The 26,322-nt window shown below is 46.2% G+C and overlaps 1 protein-coding gene across 1 annotated transcript; it reads left to right on the top strand.

The window, feature by feature from the left end:
- The first annotated feature begins 18,188 nt into the window (after positions 1-18,188).
- Positions 18,189-19,836, top strand: LOC134935812 (protein kinase C delta type-like). Its single transcript, XM_063930634.1, has one exon. The coding sequence runs from the start codon at positions 18,278-18,280 to the stop codon at positions 19,817-19,819; it is 1,542 nt and encodes a 513-aa protein (XP_063786704.1). The 5' UTR covers positions 18,189-18,277; the 3' UTR covers positions 19,820-19,836.
- The last annotated feature ends 6,486 nt before the right edge of the window (positions 19,837-26,322 follow it).

Raw genomic sequence — 26,322 nt, 5'->3', positions numbered from 1 at the left:
GTGACACACCGGTAGATGAGGATGACCAGACAGCTAGCTGGGTAACAGTTAGCGTTTTTCCAACCACTCACAGAAAACGGTCAGCTGCCACCCACAAACGCCTTCTCCCTGTCAATCACCTTGCGTTAGGCTTCTTCGTAAAATCCATCACTCAGCAACGATTCGCTTTGCACCCGTACGACGCGCCTGCGCATTGCGGTGCATACGCATGCGCAGTAATGACCTGATCGCAGCGCAGCAAAAAAAACTAGCGTACGTTCAGGTCGGAATGACCCCCATGGTGTGTTGTGTGCATCTCATACTTATTCCAGCTGGCAGTTACGCAGAGACCCCACCCTTAGGATTTAACTCTCTTGTTGCTGGACATTTATTGAACCAGTAACTCACTTCCAAGTGCTGTAACTATCTCCCAGTAGACAGGGGGTTGTGACAGCCCAGATAGTTACAGAAGTCTTTTTTTTGAGGTGATGTTCTTATAACCTCCTCAGGATTTACTCTTCTTGACCTGGTCTGAAAAGATCTGGTTATTTGGGGATTGAAGCATGAAGCTTTTAGCACACAACTTTTTATGACTGGTACAAGTTCGTTATCTTGTTCCCTGACGCCAAAGAAGAACATAAACTATCTCTGCCACAGGTCACTTTCAGGACCGAGCATAGCAGCCATTTTGATACACACTGATGGGGCACTTGGTGAATATTTACCCTCCATACACTTTCTTTTCATGTCCGTTTTCTCCAGCGTACAGTGCTGTTCAATCAATGTATAATAATAATAATATTAGCAATAATTAGCAGAAAATAATATTTATTATATTTATGAATAATGCAATTGACATGTTAATATGACTAAGCAAAAAGGCATGCTTGAAGTTGTAGTCCAACCTATCTTTTAATATTTAAGAAATTTAAATTCCCAGTAGGAGGAGCTATACAAAGACATCATCCCGATCACAGCCAATAGGAGCAAGGGACTGCAGTAATGGAGTAAACAGCCTGACTGACAGACATTGCAGCCAATCACATCTGTCAGTAAAAGGCAGAGAAATCCCACGGAAATGTATATTTATATATTTAATGACAGTTTCGAAACGCAGCATCGAGTCACCGATACGCCAATAGGATCTGCAGCCAGTGATGATTGGTGATCCATCAGAGAATCAGAGAAATTAAATATGTTAAAAATGCCCGATATGCCGATATAGACCATTTTTAGTTGGGTCCAAGGAATTGGAATTTTTAAACAAGTTTAATAATCTTAATTCCCTGACTCATCCAGGATTGGTAAATTGCCCTGTTGAAGTCAGATTACTTTCTAACAAATATTTAAAATGCCAGCTTTAATATATACTGCGGACACCAGGCGCATCTTATTACCATGTGCTATGACTATGCGCTGTACTTCACAAAACACTACATCCCATAAAAGAAAACAATACACCCACACATTATCTGAGTTCCAAAGCTCATTGATGTATATATCTGTTATTAAAAGTATATGTATTCAATATATCACAATGTACAGTATATATATAGTTACATGGTTACAATTTACACAGAAAGCAGTTATTACAAACTAATTCATTACAGACACGGCCAGCAATACAATTACCATCTCCCTCAATGCTTACTACGCTCCCCCTTCTCCATCTTTAGCTCTCCCTCCATGCTCACAGCAGAGTATCGGCAGAAACCCATATCGATCAGCATCTGGGACAAACAGAGACTTCTGTGTGTGTGTTCAGCAATACACTCAGGCAGTTGGGCACGTACAGATCTCTTGCTATTGGTCTAGGGGAGGGAACTTTCTCATTCATGATGAGTCATTGGTCAGTTCATATGCAAGCAATGTCCAGCCTTGATGGTGTAATTACAGGAGATAGCCACTGGTACCAAGCTGCGAACATGTTGTCTTCCAGGAAGTTCATTGTTCTAATAAGAGTGACTTTAGCTTTCATACATTTAATCATATCTACTCATGGCAATGTACTACAACTTAATCACAGGCATCAAATTGACACATACATTTATCTGGTTACTTTGACCCCAAGCACGACATGTCCATCTTGCTCCGCTCTAATAATACACATATATGAGATTACTCCATTATATAATTTAAAACCTTATGATGTCTGGTGCTTGATATGTTCAATTTATGTGCTGTAAGAAATGTGTTGAATCTATCTTTGTGGCATGTCTGTGTAAATGTGTATGTTACCATATATTGCGGTGGTCTTCTGTATGCCGAATGTCGGGATCCCGGCGCACAGTATACCGGCGCCGGAATCCCGACACCCGGCATACCGACAACTATTCTCCCTCGTGGGGGTCCACGACCCCCCTGGAAAGAAAATAAAATAGTGTGGTGCGCATAGCGCGCCACCGTACACTCATAGCGTGCCACCGTGCTCGCAGCGTGGCGAGCACAGCGAGCCCGCAAGGGTCTCCTTTGCGCTCGCCATGCTGTCGGTATGCCGGCGGTCAGCCTCCCGGCGCCGGTATGCTGGTCGCCGGGAGCCCGAGTGCCAGCATACCGTACGACACCCCATATATTGCTGTGCGTATTCGCAAGCATAGCGACTCATAATGTGTGGAGTCTGTATGTTCTCTCTATGTAATATTTTTTACTTCGACAGTCCACCCTTTGACAGTAAACAATAACTGCCAGAAATTATTAACATAAGAAAAAATATTTCAAACAATAATCGGTGACCTAGACACACGTATGTATTCATTTTGCAAATCAGACACTTGACTATATTTGGGGAAGACAGGGAGGAGGACGAGACATCCTCTATATGCACTCGGCAGTCACGGGACCACTCGTTGGGTGTGGGACAACATTCAACCTATAGAGTATGCTGGGACAGTGCTATGGCCTATGATGTCTGATTTGAACGAACATTTCACACATACATGTACCTACGTCTTTGTATACTGATGTTCGGATTCGATTGAGGTTCTGCTGGGTAGAGGAAGAAATCACAAACAAATCGTGAAAGAGACATATAAAATTTTCATGACTTACATTCCTATCATTGTTTCCATTTCTGGAACATATGCTAGGTCTGTTTCATCATTGAACAAGGGTTATAAGTAGAGATGTGTACCGGAAATTTTTCGGGTTTTGTGTTTTGGTTTTGGATTCGGTTCCGCGGCCGTGTTTTGGATTCGGATGCGTTTTGGCAAAACCTCCCTGAAAAGTTTTCGTTGGATTCGGGTGTGTTTTGGATTCGGGTGTTTTTTTCAAAAAACCCTCAAAATCAGCTTAAATCATAGAATTTGGGGATAATTTTGATCCTATAGTATTATTAACCTCAATAACCACAATTTCCAGTCTATTCTGAACACCTCACACCTCACAATATTATTTTTAGTCCTAAAATTTGTACCGAAATTTGCACAGAGGTCGCTGGATGACTAAGCTAAGCGACCCAAGTGGCCGGCACAAACACCTGGCCCATCTAGGAGTGGCACTGCGGTGTCAGACAGGATGGCACTTAAAAAAATTGGCCCCAAACAGCACATGATGCAAGGAAAAGTGAAAAAGAGGTGCACTGTGGTCGCTGGACGGCTAAACTAAGCGACACAAACACCTCAATATCACAGGAATTATTCGTTCTAATCAATGGTATTATTGGTCCAAATCACTAGAAGAAAATAACAAAATCACTGGAATTATTCGTTCTAATCAATGGTATTATTGGTCCAAATCACTGGAAGAAAATGACAAAATCACTGGAATTATTTGGCAAGATCACTGTAATTAATAATTATAAATCACTGATATTAATTGGTAAAATCTCGCTATTGCCTGCCTAGTGAAGTGGAATCTAGATGGGATTTTGTACCGGGGACACAATAACTTCATAAATTGTCTAAATCCCACTGCACTAATGGCGGAAAACGGGCACACGTCTAACAGCACACTGATTATACTGATCACTGATTATACTGAGCACTGATTATACTGATCACTGATGATACTACGGAGAACTGACACTGAGCAGTTAGAACAGCACTGGACTATTGTACTGTAGTATACTGGTCTCCACAATGCAGCACTGACACTGAGCACAGATATTAAGCACTGATCAGGATACTAGAAGTGACACAGAGCTGCAAGATACAGCAATGGCCTACTGTACTGTACTACTATATACTGGTGGTCACTACAATGCTGCACTGTACTACTATATACTGGTCACAACAATGCAGAAGATATTGAGCACTATTTAGGATACTAGAACTGAGTCTGACACGGAGCTGCAAGATACAGCAATGGCCTACTGTACTGTACTATAGGTATACTGCTGGTCACAAAAATGCTGCACTGTCCTACTATATACTGCTCACAACAATGCAGCACAGATATGGAATGGATACTTACAGTGACACAGAGCTGCAAGATACAGCAATGGCCTGCTGTACTGTACTACTATACTTATATACTGGTGGTCCCCACAATGCAGCACACTTAGCACAGATATTACCAGGTGTATCTCACACATCGCTCAGTACAGATTACAGGATGTATTATCACCAGGTGTATAACACACGTCGCACAGTACAGTATACAGGGTGTATAATTAATTACCAGGTTTATCACACACATCGCACAGTACAGTATTTAGGGTGTATAATCCCCAGGAGTATCTCACACATTGCTCAGTACAGATTACAGGATGTATAATCACCAGGTGTATAACACACATCACACAGTACAGTATACAGGGTGTATAATCCCCAGGTGTATCTCACACATCACTCAGTACAGTATATAGGGTGTATGATCCCCAGGTGTATCTCACACATCGCTCAGTACAGATTACAGGATGTATAATCACCAGGTGTATAACACACGTCTCACAGTACAGTATACAGGGTGTATACTTAATTACCAGGTGTATCACACACATCGCACAGTACAGTATATAGGGTGTATAATCCCCAGGAGTATCTCACACATTGCTCAGTACAGATTACAGGATGTATAATCACCAGGTGTATAACACACATCACACAGTACAGTATACAGGGTGTATAATCCCCAGGTGTATCTCACACATCACTCAGTACAGTATATAGGGTGTATGATCCCCAGGTGTATCTCACACATCGCTCAGTACAGATTACAGGATGTATAATCACCAGGTGTATAACACACGTCTCACAGTACAGTATACAGGGTGTATACTTAATTACCAGGTGTATCACACACATCGCACAGTACAGTATATAGGGTGTATAATCCCCAGGTGTATCTCACACATCACACAGTACAGTATATAGGGTGTATAATCCCCAGGTGTATCTCACACATCGCTCAGTACAGTATACAGGGTGTATAATCACCAGGTTTATCACAAACGTTGCACAGTACAGTATACAGGGTATATAAATCCCAATTGTATCTCATACATCGCTCAGTACAGATTACAGGATGTATAAAATCACCAGGTGTATAACACACGTCGCACAGTACATTATACATACTGGTCACAACAATGCAGCAGATATTGAGCACTGATCAGGACACTAGAAGTGACACAGAGCTGCAAGATACAGCAATGGTCTACTGTACTGTACTATGGCCCTCATTCCGAGTTGTTCGCTCGCAAGCTTCTTTTAGCAGCATTGCACACGCTAAGCCACCGCCTACTGGGAGTGAATCTTAACTTATCAAAATTGCGAACGAAAGATTCTCAAAATTGCGAATAGACACTTCTTAGCAGTTTCTGAGTAGCACCAAACTTACTCGGCATCTGCGATCAGTTCAGTCCGTTTAGTTACTGGTTTGACGTCACAAACACACCCAGCGTTCGCCCAGACACTCCTCCGTTTCTCCGGCCACTCCCGCGTTTTTCCCGGAAACGGTAGCGTTTTTTAGCACACACCCATAAAACGGCCTGTTTCCGCCCAGAAACACCCACTTCCTGTCAATCACATTACGATCACCAGAACGATGAAAAAAACGTGAGTAAAATACCTAACTGCATAGCAAATTTACTTGGCGCAGTCGCAGTGCAGACATTGCGCATGCGCAGTTAGCGGAAAATCGCTGCGATGCGAAGAAAAATACAGAGCGAACAACTCGGAATGACCCCCTATATGTATACTGCTGGTCACCAAAATGCTGCACTGTCCTACTATATAGTGCTCACAATAATGCAGCAGAGATATGGATAGTATACTTGACACAGAGCTGCAAGATACAGCAATGGCCTACTGTACTGTACTACTATAATTATATACTGGTGGTCCCCACAATGCAGCACACTGAGCACAGATATTTGCAGCACACTGAGCACAGATATGGAGCGTTTTCAGGCAAAGAACGTAGATATTTGCAGCACACTGAGCACAGATATTTGCAGCACACTGAGCACAGATTACGGAGCTTTTCAGGGAGAGAACGCAGCCACGTCCTCTCCGTTCAATATCCAATGCACGAGTGAAAATGGCAGCAACGTGCGGCTTTATATATAGAATACGAATCTCGCGAGAATACGAGAGCGGGATGATGACATTCGGGCGCATTCGGGTTAACCGAGCAAGGCGGGAAGATCCGAGGCTGCCTCGGACCCGTGTAAAATAGGGGAAGTTCGGGAGGGGTTCGAATCTCAACGAATCGAACCCGCTCATCTCTAATTATTATTAATTATAAGTATTTGAATGACACCACGGATAGCATGCTTAAACAAGTCACCTTGTTTGTGGAACCACAAGTCTCAGCCTGCCATGCTAGGACTACAAAAGTTGGTGTGCGAGCCTCTGGTTTATAGTAAACAAAAATGACTTTAAAATAAGTGAAATCTGCTTTTGAGTCTCACACCCAATGGCATGACCCATTTATCAGAAAGGTATTACTCCTTCTACCTGGCAATGCCCTGTGTAGAGAAGCAGCAGCCGGTGCTGTGCCCAGTGCTGTGCCCGGCATTCCCCTTATCATGTGACTGCTGTCAGTGTGCAATGTAATGATGCTGGCAGTACAGTATATGTATACAGGTAGGTACTGAGGATGTCCATGTGTCCCCAGCCCTTCTCACCAGCTTGGACGCTCGGTACAGGCCCGGCCCTAAGATGCAATGCTCCATTCCTGTACCCTGGCACGGCCTCGGGATGTGGTGCTCCATGCTGCCCCTGCACGTCTCCGGACGCTGATCCGACGCTTCTGCGTTTCCAGGAGACGGGTGCCTGCTGCTGGTCAGCAGTCTCTCGGATGCTGGAGCGGCACGCTGGCGGGCATGTAGGAGGGAAGTCTCAGGAGGCGCCAGCGGTGACTGGCTAGGGAGACGGGCAGTGCACCGAGGAATGAGCGGTTTCCTGAAGGACGCGCTGTGATTATTGGTCGAGGCGCACACAGGACTCTGAATCACAGTGCACATGGTTTTGCCCATCTGCTAACAATTTTGCTGCTGTGATCAGGTCTGAATTAGGCCCAATGTACCATACATATATTACTCTACAGATTGTAAGAACCCCCACATACATTAATGGCAGACTGATGTTATTTCCTGTCTGTTATTGCAGTCTAGTTTTATTACTGTTTGTTCCTATTGTGAAGAGCAACATTATATGGTCTTGCTGTATAATTAACTGATAATAATCATAATTAGAATTTATTAATCTGTGTAAAAATCAGTCTGCAGAAAGATTGACTATACTAAAACCACCACGGGCATAGCTAAATGGAAAGATGTTTTTGCGGGAGTAGATATACACACGATTATTAAATGGTCTAATTTGCTCACTAAACAGTTGGTATCTTCCTCGTATGCGGAGATGCATTTGAAAATTCTGCACAGAGCTTATTATACTCCTCGACTGCGGTTCCTTATTGGGGCTGCAAATGACTCTTTATGTTTCAAATGTCGATCCCCTGATGCTGATATTATACATTGTTTATGGTCTTGCCCAGTTATACAATCATTCTGGGATCTAGTACAGATATACATTAAGACCAACTTGGGTAACCCATTTACATTAACAATGGCATGGGCCTTCAGGAACTATATAGAACCCCAAACTCCTGCACTAACCAAAGGTATACGACTGCTTCTGGCTCGCATCACGGCTGCAGCGAAGAAAACAATACTGTCCCAATGGATACTGTCAAAGTCAGAAAAATGTCTCTATGCACGTTGCCATATTTGCACCGCACACTGGTCCGCGCTGCGCATGCGTACGCTCTCCCGTGAAGGCGCATACCCGCAATAGCGTGCACTCGCAGGCGCGGTATGCATATTTACGGTAGAGTTTATGTAGTCGTAGCGTGCGACTCATTCGTTACATATTTTCACAATTAATGTAGTTTATAGATCATGATCCCTTTGATAGTTTCTGAAAGTTTGGTTAATATAGAAGGTCCCTGAGCTGAGGAATCCCTCTTTGCATCGTACGAAGGGTTTAACAGGAATCATACAGCAGTGTTTGGTACCCATCGGAAGAGTATTTAATTAGCAATATTCCGGTGTTGGTTTGGAGCGTATTATTCGCTCGTGCGAATAGTTATGGACATAAGAAGTTTATGTCCATTTCTATTATTTACTCATACTCAGGTATGCGGCGGGAAACCCAGTTTCCCACCCACCTGAGCTGTTGGAAATCGTCACAGCCCACCTGTATGAATCACCCTATGACCTTTTGTTATGATGCAGGGCCGAATTCCTTCGGCCAATGGACAATGGGATTGTAGGGACTATGAGATTGCATTGTGTGTGGGGCATAAATAGGCAGGCCGACCATATCCAACTTCACTCACTCTCATCAACGGTTATCTGCTGATAATCGGGAGCTGGATATCGAGGCGCAGGCGATCATACCCTTTGTGCGTAAGTTTTCTCTCCGTAATCATTGTCTTACTGTGAGCCAATTTCTCTCATCTCTCTCTCTCTCTCTCTCTCTCTCTCTCTCTCTCTCTCTCTCTTTTCTCATATATCTCTCATAGTATTATAGTATTGTATTGTATTGCATTTAGGTCAGTGTAGTATTGTCTTTTTGTATTTATTGTTTAGATCTGTGGTTAGGAAGTCTCTGTTATATTGTAGTGTATCATTTGTACTGTTATCCCCTTTTACAAGTATATTAGATATAATACAGTTAATAGGCTTTGGAACCTAAACCAGTATCTGTGTATTTTCTATAGTGTTAAGTGTTCACTTGAGCGTCGGTGACGCTCAAGCAGCTTTGTAGTTAGTCAGGTTACACAAGGTTGCACATACACCCTGTATTCACATTAAGGTATTCTGTGTATTTCATTGGTATAAGGTTTAGACATAAAGGTATAGCATTGTGAGCGTCTGCGCCGCTGGTGACCTCCTCGTGGTCTCGAGCGTATGCTACGCCATAGCGAATCATTCCCCTAGTCATAACCAATAACGTGTCCTGTGATCACTGGGCCGCGAGCGAACGTGACGCTTGAGCGTCTCGCCTACGGCTGAGCGATCGTTACGCAGATAGCGTACCCATACGGTACTTCTTAAGTAAACAGCGTACAGTGTTCTTAGCTTCATAAAGGGTTGTTTATACGACAAAGGAATTTAGCATTGTCAATTGGGGACTCGTCCGATCCTTCTCATATCTGCACTAGGTAGATCAGCAGACATTATCCCTCCAGCAAAGGGTGGGAGGTTGTCTCGCAGTGCTGACGGGATAAGCGTCTGCTTCGCTTAGATAAAGAGTGCTGAAGGAATCCGGGAACCGGAAGTAAGAACAAAACGCTTGTGTCTTTTAAAACTGTTTTATTTCTCTTCTGTCTTGCGTATACACGCACGCATACATATATATCTGCATTTCTGTTTCATTTTCGTATATCACTATTCCTGTTTGCCAATTTTATAGTTGATAGAAAGTGCTAAAAGAGATTTGCTGTTATTTCATAGTAAAGGTAATAGTTAAAGTATAGAACAACACACGGTTTGTCTAGGAGACAAGGCAGTCAGTGTGGATTGCGGTAGATGATCAGGGATCATTTACATTGATAAAAGTATATATTGTGTTACGGTGGATCTTTACATTGCGTACACGTGTCGCTAACAAAGACTAGCGTACGCAATCCAAAAGGCAGACGCACGCAGCGTTCATTACGCAACGTAGCGTCCGGTTACGCCCACGTAGCTCAAGTCACGAAAAGTTGAATTAACGCAAAGGCGATAATTAACGCACAGCGGTAGATAACGCGACGCGGTAAATAACGCAAATCTATTTTTGGAAAATCTGAAATTTAGTTTAACAGATCCTGCTCCTAATTAGTAACACTGTTGGACTGAAGACAATTTCTGCGCAGAAATAGATATAGAAACAAAAGTGTACATGTGTTGAGTGAGTGTGTTTGTATACATAAAGTTTATACAACTTTAAGGTGGAACCAAAAGGAAAGTCGGGTACTCGTCAAGGGACATACGTGTAAGTGACATATACGGTGGCTAGGGAGGCATCCCTGGTTAAATAATATTTGAGCATTAGAGTATAGCGGACCATAAGGTAATAAGACCAGGAGGTCATAAGGTAACAAGACCAGGAGGTCGTAAGGTAAAAGGTCCGCTATAAAAGTCCAGTGGCACAACGCCTGGGGTGTTGGTGCAGAACCCATATAGGCCATACAAGCTCTTGCTGAAGGAATCGCGGCCGGAAACATCGATTCCATTGATCTCTCAGTACATAACAAGTAGTGCTTGTGTACTGAACGATTGGACCACACGTAATTGTGTGCAGTAGTTAGTAATCTGACCTAATACCATTAGAGTAAAGTGGTCACAAACGCTATTTGTACATTCTGACGTGATTTGTGTAATTTTTTATTTTTGGAAGGGAAGTTCGCTGGTCACTCAGGAACTATCTAACAACCCCAACTTTACTGGAAAGAGTAAGTGTCCTGCGGGTAACCCTCATATGTTCCAGTAAACTGAAGGTTCCATAGGGGCCCTGTATCGAGTACGCCAGCACCATATCGGTGTGATCAGGTCGTATTGGTCGAGGTGGGCGAGTGAGTGGGGTACTCGGTAAACCGCCACCGCCGGCCTACTGTGGAGTAATTTGGTTGTCTGTAAAGGCTTGCTGAAAACCTTGATACAGAAATCCAAGGAGGACTAAGCAACACCTGCAGACTATGGGGGCCAGTTGCTCAGGTAGGGGGCGATCAACCCAGGTTCAGGTTGATTCTGTGAACCGACCAGTCGGGTCGGCACGATATGTAATGTGTGAAAAATACGGTAGTCACACAGAGGTTTTATGTGATGAATGGGAGAGAATGACTGCACAAGACAGGGACAAATTCCCAAGAATAGGTAGCTTTAGTCCAGAAGTGTTACAAAATTTAAGGAGGAGGATATGTCTCGTAAAATCATCAAAGAGACGAATTCAGCATCATGATTACTTACAGTTATGGCACCAGGAAGGTGAGATACAGAGAGGTTTGGCTCTGGCGGCAGGATCTGGGGCAGTCAGGAAGCTGATAGCCACAGCTCCTCCTCCACCATACATTGCAGGAGAGAAGTTGATTGCGGAGAGAAACGCACTGGGTTGTAAAACACAAACTCTTAGTAACACTGTAAATGTTAATGATGGTAACCAAATAACTCATGCAAGTATTAACCCGTGCAAGATGTACCCTGTTTTGAACCTTCCTCAGGAGTGTGATCAAGAAGAAGATTCGGCAACAATTTCAGCTCTCTCTCTTGCGGCCACCATAGCAGAGACCACAGTAGGCACAGCGACACCCACGAGATTAGTGAAAGCCCCTAGCGGAGGGATAGGTGAGGTCGTGTCAACGGGTAAGTACGGCACCATGCACTACACTGAAACAATTGTACCACAAGTTGTAGAATCTACGCAGAATGAGGAGGCTGTTAGAATTGCTCCTGTAAGGGTAATAGCAGTTCCCAATGGAAAAACAGATGTGTCTGGAGCCACTCCCATAAGGAACATTGCCATGTACACTCCATTTTCCCGAATGGAATTAAGAACAATAGTGTCCGAATTTCCTGACCCCAGGAAGGATTTAGTTGCTAGCCAAAAATACATCAGGGATCTAGGTAACACTGTAGAACCCAACAACAAGGATTGGCAAATACTGCTAAGAGCTTGTTTACCTTCCAATGTCGATGCAACTCAATTCTTAGCTGACTGTGCATTGGATAAAGATGTACCGCTTACAGACGTGTACAACAAGGATAATGTAAAAAGGATAAATTTACAGCTAAAGGAGTATTTCCCAGCCGTTGTTAAATGGAATAAAATATTTTCCATTAAGCAAAAGGAGTCCGAAACGGCAACAGAATATTTTCACCGGGCACTATTAGAAATGGCAAAGTACACTGGAATAGAAGACATTAAGACCAACCCAAACCATCGAGAAGTAGCAGTATCTGTACTGATGGATGGTTTGAAAGAAACATTAAAGGCTAGAGTACAGACCACACAACCATGTTGGCGAGGTCTGTCAGTGTCCACATTGAGAGAGGCTGCTATTGATCACGACAGAAACATCACTAGACACAGGGAGTCGCAAAGTGATAAGTTGATGTCCGTTGTCTTATTGATAGATGGGAAGGACCATACCAGGTCTTATTGACTAGCACCACAGCATTGAAGGTTGCTGAGAGAGAGACTTGGGTCCATTCATCCCACTGCAAAAAGGTTGCTGATCCAGAGAAGTCCCGTGATAAGGAACAGACGGTAGAGGTTGTATCACTGGAGTGTCTGTTCCAGGAGGACTGAGGCGGCACCTGAGCCTTGAAGATCGAAAGCAGCTGTCGACTCCCCTCTCCCTTTTATTGTTTTTCTCCACTTCCCATCCCCTCTCCCTTAAAATTTCTTTTTCCCCCTTCTCATTCTTCTCTATTTCCTCCTCAAAGATGGACTTGCCCCAAGAGACTGTGATCCGGATTTTGATGTTAACCATGATGTTGACCAGAGCAGTCTGTTCCGGCGAGAGTACCATAGAGGTCGAAAGAGGTTCTGGAATGGGTTCCGATTATGATGATGGAGGCGTAGTTTTCCAAGATCAACCAAACCAACAAGCAAAGGCGAGTATCAGAAAACGATCCGATAGAAGAAATTGTGATGGATTGTTAGCTGAAGAAAATTGTATCTGTAGGCTCTGTGATAATCTGGTTGAAGATGGGTGCATAAAGAAATGCCAATCCAGTTTTAATATCCATATGGACCGGCATCCATTGAGTGACTATCACTCCTTAGTGGGTAACGTGTTAAACCAAACAGATTGTTGGGTATGCTCTCAAGTACCTCAGGGTCACAGCAAATCAGGGCTAGTACCATTTCCTTTAACGTTAGGGGAGGTACTTGAGCTAAGTGGTGGGAGACCGGTGGACCGGAGGTTTAACATCTCCAGCCCTCCTAGTTTGAAGCTCCACCAATACCATGTGGATAGGTCCCTCTTATGTTTCAACATCTCCAATCCCCGTAAACCGGGAAATTGGGAAGTGTCATGGAGCAACCTTACCATGACCTTTTCACACAGAGCAGATAGAATGCCTACAGATACAGAGCTCGTACGCCACATAGCCAGTAGAGGAAAATCTTTCCGGTATCGATATACCTTAGGAAATAGGATTACTAGAGTTGGAGAGGTATCACCAGGATACTGTGCACATATCGTACAAACTGATACGTGCATTAAGCAGATGGAAGAATTAGGGTCAGGAGATTTCACCTGGAAGGTTTGTAACATGGTCATGTCCTTCTCCGTCCCTTATGTTCTCCCCGATGATGCATATTTCATATGCGGGAGAAAGGCGTACAAGTGGCTTGCCCCAAACTCTGAAGGATTGTGTTATATTGGAAAAGTATTGCCTGAAGTGATGACTGTTACACATGACAAAATGAAGGACATACACCGTGGTGCCCAAGCTCCTTATACTCACACTCATTACGAGCACCGAGTTAAAAGACAACTGTCAGAAAGGTTAGAGCATCCGGCCTCTGATCTTATCCATGAATCCACCGGGATTCAGGTTCTGGTAGCGTTAGATTTCACTCGTACCGCTCGGGGAGTGATGAATTATAGATACATTTCCGCACTCGCCAATTTGTTAGATAATATCACTGAAATGTATGATGACACGTTTAGATACACTGGAAGAGAACTTCAAGCTTACAAAACAGAACTAGTTCAGCATAGGATGGTTCTTAATTATCTTACAGCAGTAACAGGCGGATATTGTGTTACATTGGCAACACAGTACGGCATAAAGTGTTGCACGTATATCACAAATAGCACCGAGGATCCGGTAGAGGTCATAGACCAAAAGATGGATGATATTCTCCAATTGAAGTGGGAATTTCGTCGAAAACACAATCTCACCCTTGCTGCTGTAGGTAATGAGCTGACTGGTTGGGTGTCATGGTTGAACCCGCGAAATTGGTTCTCCGGTTTAGGAGACTGGGCTCAAGGAGTCATAATGGATGTTGGAAAGTTCCTACTATGTATCTTGGGTGTCGTTATATCGATTGGATTGATATTTAGATGCGGGCAGGCTTTAATGAGGTGCAAACAAAGTACAAAAGTGATGAGCTTGAGGAGTGAGGAAACCGTAATTAACCTGGATTTGATTTATGACCCAATGATAGAAACCAGAATGTGATGAAAATGCGATTATACGGTCCGTTTCTTTCACCTGTTTTTCTGCTTTTCTCCAAGATACAAAGACCCCCTTGGACGAGGAAGTTGACGAGACGGTATACAGACAAGACAACAGACAAGACCAAAGATGAAGCTTTTGACCACTTGAGAAATGGACACTTGATGAACTTTGCCATGGATCCCCAGTTTCCCTAGTACATTTAAACTCACGCTAGCCCAACATTTTTTGTAAATCTGATGGCTCAGACAAAGCTATTTGCTCATGCCCAAGGAGCAATACAGCGCAAAGAAGACGACTCTCAACAGATACCGAACACAACTTCGACGACAGATGTACATTTCCCTGACATAGAATATCATTGCATTTTCCATAAGTGTTCTTTATCTTCATCTCTACAACCCTCAGGTAATAACACACATAGTCGATAGGGAATACAGGCACAGATATCAGCAACCACATACCTCCCCCATTCATGTATCATCAACTAAAATGTGCATCCCCATTTTGTTACAACCATAGCCGAAATGAGCTCGGTAGAGTTTGACAGCCCATCCACAGACCCTTAGTACGGGATAAGAAGGAATTCAAATGTATACTTCGCAATACCTCGAAGCTTGATTTACCACACGTACGGCACGATGATACATGACCCTCCAAACATGGACTCATACACACATGCTTCTACTTTCTCACTAGGTCATACCCTTTTCACACCTACTCCTCTCTTCTTCCTTACCCCACCATGGAAATCAATTAACCCCTGACTTACATTTTTCTCCTTAAATGTTTTGTGGCAGTTATTATTGACTGCCAAAGGGTGGACTGTCAAAGTCAGAAAAATGTCTCTATGCACGTTGCCATATTTGCACCGCACACTGGTCCGCGCTGCGCATGCGTACGCTCTCCCGTGAAGGCGCATACCCGCAATAGCGTGCACTCGCAGGCGCGGTATGCGTATTTACGGTAGAGTTTATGTAGTCGTAGCGTGCGACTCATTCGTTACATATTTTCACAATTAATGTAGTTTATAGATCATGATCCCTTTGATAGTTTCTGAAAGTTTGGTTAATATAGAAGGTCCCTGAGCTGAGGAATCCCTCTTTGCATCGTACGAAGGGTTTAACAGGAATCATACAGCAGTGTTTGGTACCCATCGGAAGAGTATTTAATTAGCAATATTCCGGTGTTGGTTTGGAGCGTATTAATCGCTCGTGCGAATAGTTATGGACATAAGAAGTTTATGTCCATTTCTATTATTTACTCATACTCAGGTATGCGGCGGGAAACCCAGTTTCCCACCCACCTGAGCTGTTGGAAATCGTCACAGCCCACCTGTATGAATCACCCTATGACCTTTTGTTATGATGCAGGGCCGAATTCCTTCGGCCAATGGACAATGGGATTGTAGGGACTATGAGATTGCATTGTGTGTGGGGCATAAATAGGCAGGCCGACCATATCCAACTTCACTCACTCTCATCAACGGTTATCTGCTGATAATCGGGAGCTGGATATCGAGGCGCAGGCGATCATACCCTTTGTGCGTAAGTTTTCTCTCCGTAATCATTGTCTTACTGTGAGCCAATTTCTCTCATCTCTCTCTCTCTCTCTCTCTCTCTCTCTCTCTCTCTTTTCTCATATATCTCTCATAGTATTATAGTATTGTATTGTATTGCATTTAGGTCAGTGTAGTATTGTCTTTTTGTATTTATTGTTTAGATCTGTGGTTAGGAAGTCTCTGTTATATTGTAGTGTATCATTTGTACTGTTATCCCCTTTTACAAGTATATTAGATATAATACAGTTAATAGGCTTTGGAACCTAAACCAGTATCTGTGTATTTTCTATAGTGTTAAGTGTTCACTTGAGCGTCGGTGACGCTCAAGCAGCTTTGTAGTTAGTCAGGTTACACAAGGTTGCACATACACCCTGTATTCACATTAAGGTATTCTGTGTATTTCATTGGTATAAGGTTTAGACATAAAGGTATAGCATTGTGAGCGTCTGCGCCGCTGGTGACCTCCTCGTGGTCTCGAGCGTATGCTACGCCATAGCGAATCATTCCCCTAGTCATAACCAATAACGTGTCCTGTGATCACTGGGCCGCGAGCGAACGTGACGCTTGAGCGTCTCGCCTACGGCTGAGCGATCGTTACGCAGATAGCGTACCCATACGGTACTTCTTAAGTAAACAGCGTACAGTGTTCTTAGCTTCATAAAGGGTTGTTTATACGACAAAGGAATTTAGCATTGTCAATACAAAAAGACCATGGCCCTCATTCCGAGTCGTTCGCTCGGTAAATTTCTTCGCATCGCAGCATTTTTCTGCTTAGTACGCATGCGCAATGTTCGCACTGCGACTGTGCCAAGTAAATTTGCTAAGAAGATAGTATTTTTACTCACAGCTTTTTCATCGCTCCGGCGATCATAGTGTGATTGACAGGAAATGGGTGTTACTGGGCGGAAACACGGCATTTTATGTGCGTGTGGATAAAAACGCTACAGTTTCCGGAAAAAACGCAGGAGTGGCTGGAGAAACGGGGGAGTGTCTGGGCGAACGCTGGGTGTGTTTGTGACGTCAAACCAGGAACGACAAGCACTGAACTGATCGCAGATGCCGAGTAAGTGTGGAGCTACTCTGAAACTGCTAAGTAGTTTGTAATCGCAATATTGCGAATACATCGTTCGCAATTTTAAGATGCTAAGATACACTCCCAGTAGGCGGCGGCTTAGCGTGAGCAACTCTGCTAAATTCGCCTTGCGAGCGATCAACTCGGAATGAGGGCCCATATCCCTATTTCTCTTATGTTGCCCCGGTTATTGCTCCTATTCCAAATGGATTGGACTGAATGTGCTTTAGATGTTGAATCCCGTGCTGCTGGGTTTTTTGAGATTTGGCTTCCTTTCTTACTCACATTGCCTATTGCTACCAAAGAGAATGTCCGTAAGGTGGTTAGATTAACAACTTGGTATAATGTAACAACTCTTACTGACGGGGCCCCACCGTTTTAGTTTCTCTAAAAGGGGACTCTCACTGTTTGATATTTACCATTCCACCCTCACTCATTGTCATGCTTTGGCGTAGCTGTTATGTATTATTATACTATACTTTATGACCATTGGGGAATTAATTACTTTGCTTTGCAGTATCTTACAATTAAGCATATCGCTGAAATGAATGGACAGGTGTGTCAACTGTCCGCCTTTAATGTTTCATATTGTATTATTACATGTGTGTTACATGTCTTCTATTTAATAAACACAATTTAAAAAAAAAAAATCAGTCTGCAGGGCTTATTAGGTTCAGTAACACCTTCCAATATTTAATATGATGTGTGTGGAAGTTTTTCCTTAGTATTTATTATCACCTGACTCTACCAGGGAAAAGGAAGTACAATAATGGCCCCAAAAATTCTTATCCTAGAGCACCAAGGGTGTCAGGAATTTTTGTTACATAACACCTGGTTATATTATAGGGACAGCAGGCAGTGACACTGGGCCTACAGCAGCTGATGATGTCACAATGCTGCTGATGTCACAAAGCTTTGTGATGTCACTGGTTGGTGGCTAAGAGGCTCACGAACCTCATTTCCATTAGTGTATCTTCACCTATTCTAGTGTGAAGCTGCATTTCTTTGCCCTTGGCAAAATTGTTTGTATTGTTTCGACAATATGAGTCTAAATAAAAGAAAGCGACCAAATAACAACGGGTCTGCTACAAAGGAGCTAGCGGCTCCTAGCAAGAGGAAGAAGGAGGAGGATGAATGTGAGGAGAAAGGCGATGTTTTCAAAACCGTAACATCAGGAGACATTCAGGTGCGCGAGGAGAACCAGTCATCTGAGAAAGCATCAAAGACTCCTCAAAATAAGAGAAAAAGAGAGTCATCAGATGAGTCCCCAACTATGAGGAAGGTGAGAAAGACCAGCAGCGGCAAAACTGAGGACATGCTTAAGAGAGTGGCCACTAAAAGATCCTCAGACAGGACAGAGGACAGTGGACCGTGTAAGAAAAAGAAAGAGGAGGAACATCATGACAGTCCAGGCGAGGGACCCAGCGTGCCCATCATACCCCAGGCATCTGGACGGAGGGGCATAAAGAGAACTCGTATAAGTGAGGAAACTGGCAACAAAAAGAAGAGATCAGCAGGTGCAAGTGGGATATCCGTAGCCAGTACCCCAGAAACATCAGCTGCGTCTCACCATCTGGCCAGTTTGACCTTCCACAGAATGCTTGGAGAGGGTGCCTTCGGGAAGGTGTTCCTAGCTTCCCATTCCATCAGCAAACAACGTCTGGCTGTGAAAGTCATAGAAAAGAGGACAGTAGTGAACAGCATTAAGAAATACTTTATGTGTGTAGAGAAAGAGGTGATGAAAATAACTGGGGAGAGTGCACTCTTTCCGCACACATATGCTGCCTTCCACACACCAGGCCATGTATTCTTTGTAATGGAGTACCTGAGTGGTGGAGACCTCTGCCAATTAATACAGAGCAGAGGCCCATTTGATGTTCCTACTACCAGATTTTTTGCAGCAGAAATACTCTGTGGGCTGCAGTTCCTGCACACAAGAGGCATTGTCCACAGGGACATTAAGACAGAAAATATACTTCTGGATGCATCTGGCCATGTGAAAATCGCAGATTTTGGCCTCTCTGTCATGAATGTCTACGACGATAAGAAAATCTCAGGACAAGCTGGGACTCCGTATTACATGGCTCCAGAGATTATCTGTAATGTCCCATATAACTTCATGGTAGATCTCTTTTCATTCGGGGTAGTATTATTTGAAATGGCTACTGGAGTATACCCCTTTTGTGCTGGCAATGATGCCACCAAGATTGCGCTGTCTATCATGCATGATGCTCCATGCTATCCGAGCAATCTCCATCTAGAGATTAGGGACCTCCTTGAAAGACTCTTATGCAAAGACCCAGAGGAGAGACTGAATCGCTGTAGTAACATCTCATGTCATCCATTCTTCAAGTCCATAAACTGGGAGAAACTAGAGGCCGGCAGGATAACTCCCCCATTTACCATGAATCCTGCCCCAGTGACAATGGCTGAAGCTATACCGGTGGATGACCTGCTCTCACCTACAGAATCTGCAATATCTGCAGAGGATGAGAGCCTGTTAACAGGATTCTCCTTTACCAGTGACATGTGGACAACAATGAACTGCGTAAGACGCACCAGCAGCCGCTGCATCATCCTCTAGGCAGTAGTATCACCAGCTGCCTCCTCCTCCTGGCACAAGCACCACCAGCTGCCTCCTCATCCCGGCAGCAGCACCACCAGCTGCCGCCTGCTCCCGGTAGAAGCACCACCTGCTGCCTTCTCATCCTGGCAGTAGCAATACCAGCTGCCTTTTGCTCCCGGTAGAAGCACCACCTGCTGCCTAAATGCATATAGGCCAGGTGAGGGACTTGCAGAATATTGGGGTCCCTTGACGTGGGCTGCAAGCTTAAATATTTTGATCAAAACATGATAAATCCCCCTCTAATTTATTTGCTACATGCACACACATTTCCCAGTATATTATTGTTAGAGCTGACAGCAAATGTCTTTCTGTTTTATATAATTATATAACATTAATACTGCCACGCAGCTGGAACCATGTACAATATGGGGAACACCGAGTGCGGGCATATTTCTTTTGATTTGAAAATATTTTGCCTATGTTTTGATCAAAATATGACAAAATCCCCAATGTTATATTTGCTACATACACACAGGTTTACAGTATATTATTGTTAGAGCCGACAGCAAATGTTTTCCTACCTCCTCCTAATGCCAGTAACACCACACAAAGCACAGCAGCCTGGCACACACATGCACACATATAGACACAGCGGCCTGACACACACATATACGTACAGCGGCCTGGCACCCACACACACAGATGGGAGGAGATGGGGGGGCAGATTAGGCCAGAGAGAGATGGAAAGGGGGGATCAGACCAGAGAAGGAGGGAAGCAGGGGAGGCGTTAGGCCAAAGAAAGATGGGAGGAGGATGAGGAGGAGGAGGAGGAAGTGGGAGACAAGGCCAGAGAGAGATCATAGGAGGAAGAGGGGATTTCGCCGGCGAGAAACTAGAGTAGGAGGGGGGAGGGAATTAGGCAACAGAGAGAGAGACACACGAGAAGGGGGGATTGAGCCAGATAGAGACGGGAGAAGAGGATGGAGGGATTAGGCCAGAAAGACATGGGAAAAGGGGGGGGATTAGGCCAGAGAGGGACGGAGGAGGGGTGGTTAGGCCAGAGAGAGATGGGAGGAGGGGGGATTAGGCCAGAAAGAGATGGTAGGAGGGGGGATTAGGCCAGAAAGAGATGGGAGGAGGGGGGATTAGGCCAGAGAGAGATGGGAGGAGGGGGGATTAGGCCAGAGAGAGATGGGAGGAGGGGGGATTAGGCCAGAGAGAGATGGGAGGAGGGGGGATTAGGCCAGAGAGAGATGGGAGGAGGGGGGATTAGGCCAGAGAGAGATGGGAGGAGGGGGGATTAGGCCAGAGAGAGATGGGAGGAGGGGGGGATTAGGCCAGAGAGAGATGGGAGGAGGGGGGGTTAGGCCAGAGAGAGATGGGAGGAGGGGGGATTGGGCCAGAGAGAGATGGGAGGAGGGGGGGATTAGGCCAGAGAGAGATGGGAGGAGGGTGGTTAGGCCAGAGAGAGATGGGAGGAGGGGTGGTTAGGCCAGAGAGATGAGAGGAGGGGGGGATTAGACCAGAGAGATGGGAGGAGGGGGGATTAGGCCAGAGAGATGGGAGGAGGGGGGATTAGGCCAGAGAGATGGGAGGAGGGGGGATTAGGCCAGAGAGATGGGAGGAGGGGTGGTTAGGCCAGAGAGATGGGAGGAGGGGGGATTAGGCCAGAGAGAGATGGGAGGAGGGGGGATTAGGTCAGAGAGAGATGGGAGGAGGGGTGGGCAGCAGCTGGGGAAGGGTAACAGAGCAGGGGCTGGCAGATCTCATCAGGAGGGGGCAGGGGGAATTCTGGCACTGCTCTCTTTAAAATGGGTTCATATTTTACAGAATAAAAAAAACCTGTAACTTTCTGAAAAACCTTATCCCCAAAAAGCCCTAAACTAGAAAATGAGCTACCTAACAAATCATACCCCAAGTCTTACTTCATCCTCCACCCTGAGTTATGACTTCTCATAGACCCCTCATAGACTGCAGCAGGAAACTCAGTTACAACCAAACAGGACGTGGGAGAAAAACGCTGTCATTTAATCTTTACATTACTCCCAATTATTCATCATTCATTGTTCTGCCCTGAAATCTGGCACGCAGTGCGCACTGGTTCTACGTGTCCATGACAAATTTCAGCTCAGTGTGTACAATAACTTTTGTAGTGTAGCCCCTCAAACACCATGCCCCCCTATCAGGAATTCCCTACGAGAATATTCCGTTTACTCAACCGTGCCATTATAATCTACCTCTGTCAGGTAGGTGGTGCGGCAGGTAAGTCCATCTGCCCCTGAGGAGGTGACATCCAGCTACTTACAGGAGCAAAAGTGAAATTATACCTCGGCCCTCCCAACCTATTAACATATATACAGTACCTACACATGTTATACATTTAATTGAAGACAGCAAAAACTAGTGTCTATTGTGAACACCAATGTGTAGACGGCTTTTACTTTATTTTCTTACTAATAAAATAGCTTTATTTTTGCTCATTTTAGGTAGCTTTTATTTGTGGCGTTAGGAGTAAGCTCACCAGTGTACCCAGTAGGTGTGTGAACGCAGCCCATGGTGGCTCCTGGGTAGGTACAGGAGTTGTGGACTGACTAGGAGATGTATGACATGTAGTACACAGACCATCATACAATACTTCCCCCTCTGGTAAATCCTTGGCATATACTCTGCATGCTGCAGGAGAGTCCACAGCGAGCGCGGTCCTAGACCGGAGGTATATATCAGAATACTCGTACAATATATTCTGTAATAGGTACACTCTTTATTAACTAACGCTCTCTGTATAAAGACATGCAGAATACTCAAGTGTTTGTAAAGTCACAGCGCTGTATACAGGCGGCTTTACAAGGGAGGCTTTGCCGTGCAGTCCCAGAGACCAGACGCAGCCATGCTTATAAGATGGCGCCCAGCGTCTCCGTCAGGGAGTGAGGGAGAGTGTGAGGCAGCTATGTACTAGCGAGCCTTACTAAATGGGGCGTTAGTACACCCGACCTGTACTCTGATTCCCTGGGGTCTAATGGCGTCCGTGCTCAGTGGCAGTGTCCATGCCAGAGCCGTGACTCGTCTCCCTAGGTCGCGGACAGAACGTGATTTAATGGTGGGTCCCACTTGGGGGACCCTCTTACCTCCTTCCCGTAGCAGCCATGCGAATAAAGAGAGCAGTCTGCGACTGTCCTTAAGCCAGGACGACTCCACCGCATGTACCCGGGAACTGAGCCGAGGGAGTATGCGACGCCGCTTGGGAAGTGATGGAGCTGCAACGCTGGTGTTACCCTGACATACAGCGCTGACAGCATAGAAATTAAGACATTTTTTGTCAGAAAAAACTTTTTCAGGGCTGCGCAGTGCAGCTCTCCTATCAGGTGACCTGTTGCTGCAGACCAACTGAAACTGAGCGCACAGTGCCTGGAGGCGGGGTTACAGAGGAGGCCCCAATGCATCCTGGGACAGCTTAAAGCTTTAGCCTGTTGGTGCCTCTGGATCTTCATCTATGCCCGATGTTTCCCTGTGGAAACCAATGTAACCTGCTGCAGAAATAATAGTCCTTAACCACTTTTTTCGCATTCTTTAGGAATATATTTCTTGTGACTTATTCGGCGCATCAGTCATTGATTTCCAGACATTGAGATGTAAGGAGTCATTGAGCCAAGGATCGCACTTAAAGCTAAACTCCCAGGCAGGGCAAGAGCCCCAGGGTCTGCTACACAAGCAGGGCCGCTTCTAGCCATTCTTGAGCCCCGGGTGGGAAAAAAGGGCGTGGCTTCACACAGGGTGTGTGGTCAGTTTCGCCCCCTGTACAGTAGAGTAGCGCAGCTGAAATGCTGAGCGGTGCGCGATGACGTCATCGCGCACCTCACAGCAAAGGTCCTCTCCACGAAGGGAAACTAGACGCGCAGCGTCTAGTTTCCTTCACAGGGGGACACAGCGGGCAGCTGGGGGCACAGCAGTAGCGGATCTTGCCATGGTACGGCACCCTCCAGATGGCGCCGGCGCCCTCCGGAAGGCAGCGTCCCGGGCAAAAGTCCTGCTTGCCCGTGGCAAGATCCGCTACTGTACACACGGTCCTTATCCTGGAGAACCACTTATTAACGCCCGGTGGGAGAATGGGGCCTGTGTGACGCAGAAGGTAGTGTAACTGCGCAAACCAATTACTGCGATTATAGGTCTTCATTAGTTCCCCACACAGAATCTTCTCCATGCCATTTACAGGTCTGGATTACACATATATACGTGGTTAGGGTTAGGCTGCGGGGAGGGGGGATTAAGGCAAGGCACCCCACTCCGAGGGCTAGGCTATGGGGTGGATTGGTTAGGTTTAGGTTGCGGGAAGGGGAGAGGTTAGGGTTAGACAGCGAGGGTTAGGCTATGGGGTGGGATGGTTAGGTTTAGGCTGGGGGAAGGGGGGAGGTTAGGGTTAGACAGCGAGGGTTAGGCTATGGGGTGGGATGGTTAGGTTTAGGCTGGGGGATGGGGGAGGTTAGGGTTAGACAGCGAGGGTTAGGCTATGGGGTGGGATGGTTAGGTTTAGGCTGGGGGAAGGGGGAGGTTAGGGTTAGACAGCGAGGGTTAGGCTATGGGGTGGGATGGTTAGGGTTAGGCTGGGGGAAGGGGGAGGTTAGTGTTAGACAGCGAGGGTTAGGCTATGGGGTGGCATGGTTAGGGTTAGGCTGGGGGAAGGGGGAGGTTAGGGTAAGACAGCGAGGGCTAGGCTATGGTGTGGGATGGATAGCTTTAGGCTGGGGGAAGGGGGGAGGTTAGGGTTAGACAGCGAGGGTTAGGCTATGGGGTGGGATGGTTAGGGTTAGGCTGGGGGAAGGGGGGAGGTTAGGGTTAGACAGCGAGGATTATGCTATGGGGTGGGATGGTTAGGTTTAGGCTGGGGGAAGGGTTGAGGTTGGGGTTAGACAGCGAGGGTTAGGCTATGGGGTGGGATGGTTAGGTTTAGGCTGCGGGAAGGGGGAAGGTTGGGGTTAGACAGCGAGGGTTATGCTATGGGGTGGGATGGTTAGGTTTATGCTGCGGGAAGGGGGAGGTTGGGGTTAGACAGCGAGGGTTAGGCTATGGGGTGGGATGGTTATGGTTAGGCTGGGGGAAGGGAGGAGGTTGGGGTTAGACAGCGAGGGTTAGGCTATGGGGTGGGATGGTTAGGGTTAGGCTGGGGGAAGGGGGAGGTTAGGGTTAGACAGCGAGGGTTATGCTATGGGGTGGGATGGTTAGGTTTAGGCTGGGGGAAGGGGGGAGGTTAGGGTTAGACAGCGAGGGTTAGGCTATGGGGTGGGATGGTTAGGTTTAGGCTGGGGGAAGGGGGGAGGTTAGGGTTAGACAGCGAGGGCTAGGCTATGGGGTGGGATGGTTAGGTTTAGGCTGCGGGAAGGGGGGAGGTTAGGGTTAGACAGCGAGGGTTATGCTATGGGGTGGGATGGTTAGGGTTAGGCTGGGGTGAAGGGGGAGGTTAGGGTTAGACAGCGAGGGTTATGCTATGGGGTGGGATGGTTAGGTTTAGGCTGTGGGAAGGGGGAGGTTAGGGTTAGACAGCGAGGGTTAGGCTATGGGGTGGGATGGTTAGGGTTAGGCTGGGGGAAGGGGGGAGGTTAGGGTTAGACAGCGAGGGTTAGGCTGTGGGGTGGGATGGTTAGGGTTAGGCTGGGGGACGGGGGGAGGTTAGGGTTAGACAGCGAGGGCTAGGCTATGGGGTGGGATGGTTAGGTTTAGGCTGCGGGAAGGGGGGAGGTTAGGGTTAGACAGCGAGGGTTAGGCTATGGGGTGGGATGGTTAGGTTTAGGCTGGAGGAAAGGGGGAGGTTAGGGTTAGACAGCGAGGGTTAGGCTATGGGGTGGGATGGTTAGGTTTAGGCTGGGGGAAGGGGGGAGGTTAGGGTTAGACAGCGAGGGTTAGGCTATGGGGTGGGATGGTTAGGTTTAGGCTGGGGGAAGGGGGGAGGTTAGGGTTAGACAGCGAGGGTTAGGCTATGGGTTGGGATGGTTAGGTTTAGGCTGGGGGAAGGGGGGAGGTTAGGGTTAGACAGCGAGGGCTGGGCTATGGGGTGGGGTGGTTAGGGTTAGGCTGGGGGAAGGGGGGAGGTTAGGGTTAGACAGCGAGGGTTAGGCTATGGGGTGGGATGGTTAGGTTTAGGCTGGGGGAAGGGGGGAGGTTAGGGTTAGACAGCGAGGGTTAGGCTATGGGGTGGGATGGTTAGGTTTATTCTGGGGGAAGGGGGGAGGTTAGGGTTAGACAGCGAGGGTTAGGCTATGGGGTGGGATGGTTAGGTTTAGGCTGGGGGAATGGGGGAGGTTAGGGTTAGACAGCGAGGGTTAGGCTATGGGTTGTATGGTTAGGTTTAGGCTGGGGGAAGGGGGGAGGTTAGGGTTAGACAGCGAGGGTTGGGCTATGGGGTGGGGTGGTTAGGGTTAGGCTGGGGGAAGGGGGGAGGTTAGGGTTAGACAGCGAGGGCTAGGCTATGGGGTGGGATGGTTAGGTTTACGCTGTGTGAAGGGGGAGGTTAGGGTTAGACAGCGAAGGCT

This window comes from Pseudophryne corroboree, chromosome 6 (genome assembly GCF_028390025.1).
Source record: "Pseudophryne corroboree isolate aPseCor3 chromosome 6, aPseCor3.hap2, whole genome shotgun sequence".
NCBI lineage: Eukaryota > Metazoa > Chordata > Amphibia > Anura > Myobatrachidae > Pseudophryne > Pseudophryne corroboree.
Note: the sequence above shows the minus strand (reverse complement) of the source record. Positions and strands in the feature narration are given on the sequence as shown.